Here is a 13389-nt window from a genome sequence, read left to right as displayed (position 1 = left end):
CCCAACTGCAGAATGCCAAAAGAATTAGAGACAGTACATGAGAAATTTCTGCACAGAGGAACAAAAGTCTTAAAGTCTGTCATATCAAAATTAAACACTGAATGTAACAAGCCCTGAAGATGGATAAGGAAGCCAAAACATAACCTTTTATTAAATAGAAGTCGAATGGATATTTCATGTACCTCTTATTACAACCTTATTGTATAGAAGCTCACCTGCGAGACCCTCGCTCGTGGTGTCCGCACATGTAGTCTACTAGTGCGGCCCATGCCAACTGGTTTTCTCTCGGGACTGACGTCTCCATCCACAGCTGGTTCGGGAGTTCCTCCCTTCTTCAGACGACCATTGCTTGAATCACGTTCACGAGAGAAGAATCTATGATAAAATTTATATTTTAAAATAATTCGACAGTTCCAATTACATGTCAATTCTACTTTCAGCTCTTATTTCCTTGACTTTGTCCTTCCTATCGAAAAGCAATGACAAGATTCAGAAATATTGGTGGACAAGAAATAGACATCCTGAACCAAATAAACTTGTCAATGTTGCTCTCGAAGTACCTGCTACATAGGTCACAGTCAAGACAGGTTATTCTACGAGATGTTCTAACTGTGAGATGTTGCAAAATGTGCGACAGAAAGCAGTAGACACGGATCGAGGACGAGTCCGGCAGAGACATAGTGAGGCATTCGCCGAGGTTGGCATGCATCCCTTGGTGAGAGTTTTGAAAAAAATTTCAAAATTTTCGAAAAATCAAGAAACGATGGTAATTGTCTGAAAAGCGCAAAAAACCCAAAATTTTTGAAAAAAATTTGAAAGTGGAATTTTTCAAAAAATTTTGGTTTTGTGCGTTTTTTGATTTTTTTAAAAAATTTAAAATTTTTAAAAATTTTCGAAAAATCAAAAAACGATGGAAATTGTCTGAAAAGCGCACAAAACCCAAAAATTTTGAAATTTTTGAAAAAAATTTGAAAGTGGAATTTTTCAAAAATTTTCGGTTTTGTGCGCTCTTTGGACAATTTCCAGCGTTTTTTGATTTTTCGAAAATTTTGAAGAAATTTCAATTTTTTTTTCAAATTTCACCCCACCTGATGCCATGCAGGACAGATCGCCGTCGGACTGTGTCTGATGTACTGTGACTCTAACAAACGCGGTCTGTGCCTCACACGGTCTCTATAAGCCGAGATGCTGGATGCAACACGTAAGGCAGATACCGAGACGGGCATGGCAGGGCACAGGTGATAATTCACTGACTTCTCACCAGTAAAGCTCACGTTCATGCCCAGGGCAGCCTATATGGGATTTGTGGGGGACAAATTTGCATTCGGACTTGTTTTTCCCTGAGTTTTCCAGTTTTTACCTGCAAATATCATTTCACTGACGCTCCATTTTCATTCATGTATCATCTGGGGTTGGCCAATGGTCCAGTTAATAGCCACAGTCCCACAGAGAGACAGTCATGTCATTGTACAATATTCCCAGCTATCATATAAACATTGTTTCATGTGAACCAAATTATTTCTCTGAGAATATTTTAAGCATTCTCTTAATGTTTAATAGCACGTTTTAGTAACAATATAACATTTAATTATTGTGGGCTTCTAACACACTTTCATGCAAATTATGACAATGACTGCCATCTTCATTGCCATGAAAAACTCAAATCTCAGGCACAAATTATTATTATTCTCTATAAAATAAGCCATGTATTGTGTTGTAGGTATAGCATACTTGAAAACATGCATAATCTATGGCAGCAAAATTCACGTGTTCCATTGACGAATTACATTGCTTTTGTGCACCCATTAGACCATACGTGTCAATGACATTCAGTACTAAAACATGTTTCAAATAAACAAAATATAATTATATAATTATTTTCTAACAATTTAGGTCCCCTTTCTGGACAATGTAACTGCATGGATGCAGGGAGCATTGATAGTATTTTGGAGATTCTTAACATCTCCAACTCCAAACTAAAGCTACTTCCTCAAGACGCTCGTTGATACAGCACAGCCTAGATTTCAGATTCTCATGGTATTAAAGATGTGGAATGCAGTCATCTGGTTATAAAATCATATAGCCTTACAGGGGTTCAGAGGAACATAGCACCTCCACCTTCTGAGCAGAAATGTGTATGAATTCCATCTTTAACAAGTGATATGCTCCCCTGGGACATTATTAATTACTTATAAGACTACACGGTGTCACAACCCAGAAGACTTACATTACAAGTACATCCAACAGTGGAAACCGGTCTGTTCAATTCAAACCGTAAGCAGTTACTTTGTCTTAAAGATGTTACATCACCACAAAAGAAGATCAGATTAAGAACGAACTGCCACGAGAGCTTGAACCGACTTCCCTACTTTCAAAACAGTCAAACCTCGTACACCGTTGTAAAACCCAGATGAAAAAGGACAAAACACATTTGTTTAACAAAGAACAGAAACCTATTATGGTAAATAAGTAACAATTTCGCATATGAAATATCACCAAAATACATTTTTTGAACAGTTCTTATTAAGAGCCAAATAACAATAAAAGATGTGAAAAACAGGAATCAACAAAAGCAATAATATCAATGGTTAAATATTTTTTAAAATGCATCAGTCAAATATTATTAATATATGTTGTGTGCAGTAACTATGTAAATAAAAACAAATTTTTAAAATAAATTCAATTAGTTACAAATAATATTTTTTATATAAAATGACCACATGAGTTCTCTTAACATCATAAAGCATATAAATTTAAATTTTCAATCTTTCGGCCTATGACCGTGCCATACTGGAAATATGTTTGATATTAAACATGCTACAAAAGGCAGTTCCACATTCTTCAAATTAAAACATGTCTTTATGTGCTCGTACTGTTCTGAGACATCACATCATCAAAGTAATATAATATAATTTCATTTTGTGTTACAACAAATACTTTTCAATCAGATAATATATGCAGTAAGTGCGAAATTCAGTCAACTGCCTTTGCAAATGCAAAAGTAATTTAACCACGTTTAATAACAAATTCTTAATTATTTTCAGAACAACCACGAATACCTACCTCGTTCTAACGTACCATTCATTTGTGCATTTTCCAGTTTGTCGTATGTGACGTTCCGTGAGAGCGAGCCTCTCCTCGGACGTCCGGACGGTTTATGCTTCAGTTTGCTTGCAGAAGGTTCTGGTGATGGTCCATTCATTATAAGTTCATCTGCTTCAACACAGCATCTTCTGAATAACCACGCTGGAGGCCTAATAGAAACAGACTTGAAGTAAGCCAAGACTCTCTTAACTACAGGGTTATTACACAAGACCATATGGATAGTTCTGAAGCCACGAGTGCGTCATTAAACTCGTTACAAAGAAACGAAGGTCTTATTAATGGACAAGGCGAGTGCTGCAACCTATATCCTGCTCTGGTAACTACTGACAAGTGTGAAGACAGTTTCTTGTTCCCAGCAAATCACTCCTTGATTTGTATTTATAAAATGATTTCATTTATGACTTCTCAGCTCTATAAAGAAACAAGTGTTGATGAAATTTCACTCCTTGGTTTTCCTTCTTTCTCACTTTTCACACACTCAGTTCAATGTAATTTCTCTAGAACAGCATTTTCAGCCCAATGTGGCCATCGTCAGGTTCAATTCCCCGCATTGGGGATCATATCCATCGATTAATGTGATTCGTAGCATATAAATCACATCCTGTGTCAGTTGTTTCAAAAGGCAGTTTGATTATTAGTCATCAAAATACAACAGAAATGGTCACAGAAGATCTACTGTAAAATGACTTACGAGACATCGCTCTGTAGCTACAGAAACCAAAATTAGGTCATCGCCAACTCTCACTTTCTCACCCAAACTTGAAATTAGCTTATTATCAGTATTCATATGCTGACATAACACAATTTGATTCATCAAATGATGTACTAAATCATTACAGCATTTCCCTAGTCTTCATCTGAAACAATTAAGAATAACTCCAGCAGCTACTGTGACATGATATATAACCAAGTTCTATTATACAATAAAATCCTATCGAACTATCCACAAGCGTGGAGATGACTTAAGGAAGAACAAGAAGATGTAACTGACTCCTAGGTTGCGTTTATGGTACAGGTATAACATCGTATAAATGTTAAAATATTGAAAAAGAACACAACTGGCAACACTGTACAATGTATATTTCTACTATGGTAAATACAACTATATTTCTCAATATTTTCCTTATGCTTCCATAATCAGGGCAATGAGTGATCATCAGTTATGGATCACAACACTTAAACATTTATTTAATTTATAAATTCTATTACCTTTATCATTTGTAACTGAACCCCTTCATCTGTTTGTGGGCCACTGAAACATACACTTAAGATATTTACTGGAGTAGCTGAGACAGGAATATTTCCAGCTAAATGTCCATAAGCTATGAGTTTCTGAAATGAATAAGTTTGATTTACAAATGTATGTAGCATGAGAATAAAATCTGTACTTTGCAAAACACACAAGTTCAGTAACAAGTTATGTACCTGAAGACAATCTGCTCTGACATGCCAACTCAAATGGAAGAAAGTATTTCTCTGCTGTAATGATATTGGCTTCATCATTCTTTGGTAATGGCAAGGCAGATGATGGATTAGGGGCATCCTGACCTGCACCTTTCAGTTCGTTTCGTATCTACAATGTAAGGTTATGACAATTAATCAGGAAAATTAACCAAGATTAAGAGCTACTACAATTAATGAAAACTTGACATAAAGATATCAACTATTCAATCACATGCAATGCAAAACTACTTACAGTATAACCGCCACTTACTGTGTTCAATCAAAGTGTTTTTAAATAAATTTTGTTAATATAATTCGAAACAGTACCAGCAACTTACCAAGCACGTTTCAACTGGTAGTGGTGCGGCAACTTTATATCTTGGTCGCTGAGAGCCCTCACAATAAACATTTCTTTGGTTTAAAAGTCCTTTGCATCGTTACCTAAAAGAATAACAATAACATTCTTCAAATGTAACGTACTAAATAATATCAATCAGTTTACGACGACATTATTCTCATCAATAAACACAGGCAGCCATTTTGAACGGAACTAAAACCGTAGTGAAATTTGAAACTATTGTTCCTTAATTCGGCAAATATTCTCAATATCACACTGATAGAATTTAAGTACTGTAACATGTATGTTTTTTATAATGTGAAAACATATGTCTTAATAACACGCTTTATTATACGGTCAGATTGTCGATTTACTTTCATTACCAACATTCAAGCATGGAAGTTCCTTTCATTTTAACTAATGTTTCAATGCAACTCTTTCACAAACTAAACATTTTCTAGCAGTTATAGGCACAGTGGAATATCTGAAATTCATATAACTCAATATCTTGACTTGCAATATTTCACTTAGTGAGACATTATCCCTAAAGTATACATGCCTTCGTTTACCACGTTGGTCACAGTGGGTGGTGGCCTTACGTACGAAATAAACATTCATATTTTGAGTGTTAATTCTAAAATGATTATACATATCATTGTATAATATATAGTTACGTATGTACAGGATGAATTAAATCTTGTGTGAGGTACACGAAATCTGTCCTGGAACTGGAATTTTTTGTAACAGAATTGGCAGTACTACATAAAGTTTGTATGTGTTGACAAAATATGTCTAGAATATTACAGTGAAATTTATTGTGTTATAGTTTGAATTTAAAACACAGAACGTATTGGTTATTGTAGGTTGTACTGGAGACATGAACATTGCATAGGTCAGGAACAGAGGTGAAGGAAAAGCTTTCACCTTTTCAACTTAAGTTATGCTAGTTGTGGTTTGTTACCTTCCCCTTAAAGTTATTATGACAATTTCCAGTGTTATGAAACCTTACTTCGAAGCTTTTATGACCAAATTCTGCCTTAAGTGAACTGTCTTTCTGTTGGGTTTTATTCTAAATAAATCAAGTTATTTATTTGCTACCTTGTGACTGAATTCCCTACTGACTCATTTAGAATTGTAAACTGTGAATACTACAAATAAATTTGTCGTCCTTAATTTTACAAGAAGCCCAGAGGAGAAAGCTGTTCCAGTTGTGAAAGTTATTGCAACTCCAGAGATAAAATCAACCGAAGAGTCTGGGATTGTCCCAGAAAATGTATCCAAATCAAAGAAGACGAATGAAGTCAAGGGGGAAGGTAAGTTCTCTTCCTTTAAATTATTTAAATTTGTTCTGTAGCATCAGAATTTAATATTTCGTTACTGCCTCAGGGTATTTATATGCTAAGTCTGTAGCAGAAGCTGTGTGACTTCAATATAGAGATAGAATTTTCATTGTGGGTTTATTTGAGTCGCTATTACAAGTACATTGTTTGGTCATGCAAGGTGGCCACTCATTTAAAGTTACAGTGCCATAATTTTATGTTGAAAGTAGAAGATTTCAAGGCTTTAATGACAATTCAGTACTAATGAATAATGAATTGGACAGATGGATGAGGTATGCAAGTCTCAGTTAGGATAACCAGTCTCAGACCAAGATCTGGACCTTGGACCTCCCAAATTTGAAGCACGATTGCTAATCACTTGGCTGCAATTTTTGTATCCATTATATATGGAATTTAAATAAGAGAGATTTGAAGGAAGTGGTTTTCAAAAGATCAGATATTGTAGTAAACAAAATGTCTTTATTTTAGAACTCTGAAACTATTTGGGGAGACAGAATAAACTGCGTTAATTGTGCCCTCATCTTCTGTTAAAAGTTATTGTAATTTAAAAGTGCGCAAGGACTTATGAAGTATTACCTGGCCTACATTTCATGTTACGAGTTGACACATTTTAGTCTAGAATTTTGTTTGACAGTAATCTTTCTTCTGGTGTCAGTTTACTTTTTTTTCAGTCTTCATAAACTCTTCATTGGCACATTTCAGAATTTAAAAAAAAATATACAGACTTTTAATTCATTAATTATAATTTCTAATGTCACTTTATAATACATAACCCTAAAATATGAGGAGAGATGGAGACTTCCAGTTTCTCCAGAACTCTGTCAACTCATCCTAGCACGCCGCAGTCCTTTCCCCAGAAATGATAAACACAAGCCTTAACAAGGTGAAAGCCTTCAAACTTCAGTTTAGTTCAGTGTTTTGTACAGGAGTTTACTGTTTTTCAGATAACAGTGCCTTTAATGAAAATATTAATCGCAGTGTGGTTTTATTTGTTTGTGACAGTACTCTCACAGGAATGCTTTTACTGTCCTTGTGATAAGGACTAGATTAACAGAATGCACTGGATACCCATAGAAATCACAATTATATTTGACTTTTGGTAATTGTGATGAGTGATTTACCGTTGGATTGTTAGTACCTAGGACTGATAAAATATATTGTTGTTGATAACCTTTGGTTTTCAAACTAAAAGATGCCATTGGCTGATGAGCTGAGTCACTTATTCTCTCTGGAAATGAAAAAAAGACAAATGGCTGTCTGGATCAAATCAGGAGCCTCAGTTTCAGTTTCCAGGCTGCCCCCCTGCGGTTAGAACATAGAAATCATTTAACTACTACAAAATATAGCAAATTAAATTCATAATTGTGTGCAACAACCAAGACTTAGTATATTTTGAATGTAAATTTAAGTCATGTGAAGATATATATTTACAGATACATATATTTCTGTTTCTTGTGATGTATGCTTGTATTGTTCTGATGACAGTGTGTTCCTGTTATAAATGTTTTTGATTCATCATATTTTAAACTCTTATTGCCAAGCTGCATATTTTTAAAAAAAAACAACTGAGCTGCTTCTTTAAAATTTCATAACGATCACAAGAGACCTTTATGATTTATGAAACAGAACATAGCACACCGAAAAATATATTGTGTGATAGTGTAATTTATTAAACGAAACACACACACATTTTATTAAAATTAAATAATAAATAACAGAAAAGTAATTTTTAAGCATTAGTCACATAGGAGGCTTACAGAATCTGTCACACTGGTAGGAAAATGGGAGAATACATTTTATAAACTTAATTGTACGTGGTCCATCATCTTATTATTTACAAAGATTATTGATGGTATTAAACTTGTGTGTTACAAATGTGGTACCTTTGAAAGAAATTCTCGTTATTCTTACATGAAAGAATTTTATTTTCCAGTTACTCATCCATAAATCCATTGAGACGCTGTGATTACCAGGTTATAGAAATATGCATAAGAAGACTTTGGTATATGTTACGTAGTCATCGCAGATGTTTAATCGTGTCTCACCGTAACACCAAGGCAACTATCCCATTGTGAAAGAAATCACTGACCAGTCATTTGCGCTCCTTTAGTTATCCGATGAGACGGAAATAACTTTGGTGGTTCAGAAGCTTCGACTCTCGAGACACCCTCACACATTATCACTGGAAGCCTTTTGTTCTATATAGTTCTTATTTCTGTCAAGTAGAATGCTGTTTTCTTACGCATATTGATGGTTATAAGAGTTAATGTAGTGTATTATGTTGTAGACGTCTGGTCGTATTACAAAAAGGATAACGTTCACAAATGGTTTATTTTTATGTTGGATACAAGATTTTTTTTTTAAAAAATATGTACCTTCAGTTACGCCATGATCGCTTCCATGGACGTCTCGTCAAATTCTTTGTTCATTAATAATTTTATCATTTGGTGTTATAGTCTGAGATTCTGACAGTGTTTTAAGTAATTGACAAAATATGGAAATGCCTTCAGTTTTCTCTGTTCTCAGTGGCTTCCTTCACTAAGTTATTTAATATTTTTTTCTTCATTTTTAATGATTCTTTATCAGTTGTGAAGATTATATTGACAATGTTTAGTGAGAATTGGCAGAATGATTAAGAGGAATGAAATAAGTTTACATAATTGTATTTGTTATGTGTATTGAAACACCATTTTGCAAGGAACTTGCAGTTTTTCTGAAGAACTTACTGCCTTCCTCTCCAGACTGGAATACATTTTCACTAGTGTGCTTTAGGTGTACTCCCAATACACCAGATGAGTTTTCTAATAATACTTTAATTTTGGTGTTAACAAATTATTTCCTTAAAGTAAATTTAATCATAGTATTGAAGTGAGATATATATACTTCTTGTAGATATATTGAAGAGGAGATTTTACTTCCCAAGAATTACAGAACGTCTGCTGGAAGGCTAATAGTATGAGACGTATGAACTATGGACCAAATGTGGGTGAAGATTTGCTTTATCTGGCTTTCTCACTAATTTTTTTTCATTCTTAAGAGTTATTTTATTGTGCGAACAGATGACGGAAGTTTCACCACATATCGGAATACAAAAATAGAACAGTTTGCTAACAGAACTATTCCATTGTGTGTTACAGAATTTAAAGAAAGCAAACTTTAGCATTCTGACAGAGAGTTTTACCATGGAAAGGCACCTTAGGGCTACTGATATTGATTTTCAACTGCCATTGTTTGCCGAGTAGCTGTTGATGGTCAGGAGGTGATGTATCATGGCAGACGAGGCATTTCGGCGTATGACGTGGCGAGAGTTACCGATACGAGAAGAACATGGTGAGGCATATTCTCAGTTCCAGTGTCCGCATCGCCCACATCAAACTAAACACAAAAGCAGCATCCAAATGTCTCCGATTAAAGCCCATTAGGAGAGATACTGGTAAGTTGGTGCATACAAACACATACTCATGCATGGATGCATGAGTATGTTCTGTTACTTATTGAAGAATTGAGTTAGCTTCCTCTTGAGTATATGTCATAAGGAGACAGATAATATGAAAGGTATATAGAGAGTTACTATTGGGAACAATAATTTATGTGGGATCAGTTCATGGTACGCCTGCATCATATTTTGTCAGTCAGTTTTGGCATCGGGTTTCATTTCAGGTTCTTATGGTGATGTGTGTGAAGATGGCTGTCTTCTGGGATATTGCGCGGTAGATATTGATTTTGTAATTGTGGTTTTGTTCCGTTTCTTGTCCTACCCAAGTTTTCTATTAAAGCGTGATTTTAATTAATTTGAATAATTTGTAAATATTATAAATGTATTGTGTGTGATGTTTTATTGTAGCTGGTGGGTTGCATTGAGACTGTCATATGTCGTAAGTCTACTTACTAAATTACCAGTTGCTGATGTAAGGAGTTTGTTAGCAAGGGAAAGGTTAATTTTCTACATCAGTAAAATAACTGATGACTTTTTGAGAAGACTTCTTCTCCACAGTTACTGAGTAGAGTTTTAGTTCCATCCAGATGTGTCCAGTACGTAAAAGTGCACATAACTAAAAAAAAAACACCGTGAAACTGAACACTCATTTTGGCTTAGTGTTATATAAATACCGCATCTAATTCCAAACAATTAAATGGTAAATCCTGTAAGAACTATAATTGTCTTTTAATGTTATTTATTTGATTATTTTCAGCAGAGTCTAGAGGAGAAACCGTCACGAATAAAATATTCAGCAATCCCGTTGCTGCTGACGGCTTTACAATTTGTGGAGTGGTATTTCAGGCAGCATTTCAAACAGCAGTGCAATGGAGTGTGCTTCGACGTAGATCTACTTCAGATCCGAGATCGGTAGATGGCAGCAGAGTCTGTTACAGTACGCAAAGAATGATCATCGAATATCCCTCATTCTCCCGCGATCCCGGGATTTGTTCGCTGCTTCTCAGATGTTGCCATCCCTGCGTACGAGATAATGGCGTAAGTATTGTGTATCTCTTCTGTCCACTGCATTTCTTCTGTAATATATTGCGAGAGCGTGCAAGTTAATGTTATGTTATTTGAGTTTGTGTTGAATTTATGTGTGTCATCTTTCCCTTGTGTGGAGGACGTAAAGTAAGAACTAATTCGATTGCGTTGAAGGTCGGCTTAGTTGGCCAATTGATTATGATGTAGAGTGCCTCTATAGGAAAAATTACGTCTGTGACTGCTTGTGGAAATGCAGTAGCTGATGATTTATAGTTGTGTAAGAACTTGCTGCAATGAACAAAGTAAAAGTAAGTAGGTAGAGTGACAGGATGGAATAATGTTGATGTGGCACACTTTAAGTTCTTAGTGACGAGGTATCGGGTGTTGATAAGATGCCTCATAAGGCCATTAGGAAGACCTCAGTCCCTCGTGCGTCTAGTTGCTCTCCGAGGATGTGTACAGTTATAATTTTGGTGTGAATGCCTTGTCTGTATCAAAGAGGAGTTTGAGATCAGAGGATTAATACTGAAGAGGATGTGCTGAATGGCAACTGCCTCGTGAACTGTATCTCCCCTCTTTTATGCATATATCGTGGAGTAATATTACCAAGAGATGGCAGACCAAGTTATCTGAATATTAGTGTTTCAGAAGATCAGTTGTGTGTGTGATGGGGAACCAGCTTAGGTGGAGTTGGAGATGTGAAGAACCAGACAGAATGAAGCACCTGGAATGTTTGTGACTTGGATAAGGAAATGCAGTATTCAGGTATGTTAGGGAGTAGAGTTTATTTACATTCCATAGATCCTTATTAGGACTAAACTAAAGGATGTTGTTCATTGATGAACTTGCAGGCACTGTAAAGCAACAGACTGGAGATGCTGATGTTGCAGCTATAACTAAAGGAATTCGGACATTAAAGATCCCAAATAGGACAGGTTGTGGGACTAAAGGAATAAAAACTGTAGCAGAAACCAACTATTTATCAATTTTTCCTGTAGTGATGTTGCTTGGAACACAATTGAAGGTGTGATAGCGCACGTAATATAAACAAAAGTTTTGTTCTCACTGTAGGCAGTTTTCCACTCTAAAATGAAAAAGTTGTTTCTATCAGAAAGATTCTGATGTGTTTTTATGTTCAGTAAGACAAATATAATAGGAAGCATACTGGCAGTTTTAGTTATGTAATGTGATATCATCGAAGGCCAAGTTGAAGGAAAGCGAGGACTGGGAAGAAGACTGATACAGCTAACCGACGATCTGAAACAAGGAAAGAAGATGAAGTTCCAGGAATTACAGCGAGAAGCCGAGAATAGGGAAAACTGGAGAGCTCTTTTTGGGCAGAGCAATGGACCTGTCGTAAGACAGAACACTGAATAATAATAATAATAATAATATAGTAAAAATTTGTGTCATGGTATTAAGCTTTAGTAAGAATCCTTTACATAAGATTGAATGAAAATACACTTGTTCTAGTCACGCACAACAGACAAGTATTGCGTGCCCAGTAAGCAGTGTTATAAATTTGTGTGTAACTAATTTAAAATTGAAATTCATTAGTAAACCACTGTCAGCATAAGGAATAGCTTTCTGTTTCTGTCCACGATAATGTCACGGAGGATATTTACTGACAGACTACCGACGTCCATCTTCTGGCATTCGAAAGAACAGAGAATTTAGTAATCCAGCTTCAGAATCCTTTAAAATTTACTCGCACCATTCTGTTTTTGCTGCAAGCCTACAGAGGCGTCCCGTCATACCTGTTGTGTTACTATAATTACAATTTATATTATGTACATCCCATGTACGCTTCACAGCATAAGCCAAGCAAGGAACGTATAGTGTGAATTTGAAGCCCTTTTTAAAAAATAACGCATAGTAAGCTTATTTCTGTTATATACTCAGCTGACGGGGACCATGGTTACGCATTGTATGCATGCTACGTATTACAGAAAGGTGGAAGAAAGGTAGATGATAGAGAAGACATGGAACTCGGGAAACGTCAAGAGGGAGGCTGTCGTGACTGAAGAGGAGGCAAGAAGTGATGCTCCATACCAGTGGTTCTCAAACTTTTTTAGTGCTGAAGAACCCTTTTGGTGTTTAAATAATATCACAGAGCCTTTGAAACGAAAACTTAATGTTCTTGTGCGATTGATGTATCTGCTTGCTGGCCACGATGGAGTTGAAGACAGGACCAGTGTTGGAAACCTGCATCAGTAATTCGTTATTGTTCCCGAATATCTTGAAAACACGATTTTGCAGTTATATGGATTTTATGTTTAGTTGAAAGTAAATGTTGGTATGCAAGCTTCATTATTTGTTTTCAGGTGATGTCATAGTTATCTTTAGTAATCTTCCACCTTGTCCATAAATTTGTTGGCTCTCCGGTCTGTATTCGGTCCGTGGCCGCCTCGATTCTCCTCTTCCATTCGGTCCTCTGTTAGGTCCATCTGTCCGAGGCTTTGATTGAGGTGTAGTAAGTGATGAGTATCTTAATTTGTAAGTATTCCTTTGAGATGGCCTCCGACATGTGTCTAGCAAATCTCGTGTGAGCTGCTTTTAGTCATATTTCTTAATATCCACTTCAGTATTATATCTCATTATTGTTCTAACCAGGAAGTCTAAGTAATTACCTAGTTGGTGGGCGTGTGCTAGCATTAACAGAGTGACTGTGACTGGTTGTGCTTCAACTGGATATTTCTTGT

The 13389-nt window shown here is 35.8% G+C and overlaps 2 protein-coding genes and 1 long non-coding RNA gene across 15 annotated transcripts in view; 1 reads left to right on the top strand and 2 right to left on the bottom strand.

The window, feature by feature from the left end:
• Positions 1–5243, bottom strand: part of LOC147871280 (brefeldin A-inhibited guanine nucleotide-exchange protein 1-like) — a 33754-nt gene extending 28511 nt beyond the window's left edge. The window contains exons 1-5 of one of the 5 annotated variants that reach the window (XM_087340036.1): positions 4887–5229; positions 4531–4678; positions 4315–4437; positions 3064–3254; positions 216–375 (exon numbers count right to left, since the gene is read on the bottom strand). In XM_087340036.1, coding sequence (XP_087196162.1) covers positions 3219–3254; positions 4315–4437; positions 4531–4647 — 276 coding nt within the window. In that variant the 5' untranslated portion in view covers positions 4648–4678; positions 4887–5229 and the 3' untranslated portion in view covers positions 216–375; positions 3064–3218. Of the gene's footprint in view, positions 1–215; positions 376–3063; positions 4438–4530; positions 4679–4886 lie in introns of those variants that run through there. The other 4 variants (XR_015532483.1, XR_015532484.1, XM_087340037.1 and 1 more) reach the window with 4 other exon arrangements.
• Positions 1–13389, top strand: part of LOC147871278 (uncharacterized) — a 172649-nt gene that overhangs the window by 155130 nt on the left and 4130 nt on the right. Inside the window, exons 4-7 of one of the 9 annotated variants that reach the window (XM_087340026.1) lie at positions 3101–3274; positions 6059–6198; positions 9363–9658; positions 10419–11452. In XM_087340026.1, the coding sequence (XP_087196152.1) occupies positions 3101–3274; positions 6059–6198; positions 9363–9385 (337 nt within the window). In that variant the 3' untranslated portion in view covers positions 9386–9658; positions 10419–11452. Of the gene's footprint in view, positions 1–3100; positions 3275–6058; positions 6199–8158; positions 8927–9362; positions 9659–9885; positions 9936–10418; positions 12998–13389 lie in introns of those variants that run through there. The other 8 variants (XM_087340029.1, XM_087340027.1, XM_087340034.1 and 5 more) reach the window with 8 other exon arrangements.
• Positions 8538–10423, bottom strand: LOC147871279 (uncharacterized). The gene is made up of 2 exons (XR_015532485.1): positions 10115–10423; positions 8538–9600 (listed from the first exon to the last, which is right to left on the bottom strand). It is a non-coding gene; the product is annotated as an uncharacterized LOC147871279 (long non-coding RNA).

This window comes from Zootermopsis nevadensis, unplaced genomic scaffold, assembly GCF_977971745.1.
Source record: "Zootermopsis nevadensis isolate Lab colony 2312 unplaced genomic scaffold, Znev_1.0 Znev_ptg000060l, whole genome shotgun sequence".
Lineage (NCBI taxonomy): Eukaryota > Metazoa > Arthropoda > Insecta > Blattodea > Termopsidae > Zootermopsis > Zootermopsis nevadensis.
The sequence above is the reverse complement of the archived record's forward strand: the minus strand, read 5'-3'. Positions and strand labels throughout refer to the sequence as shown.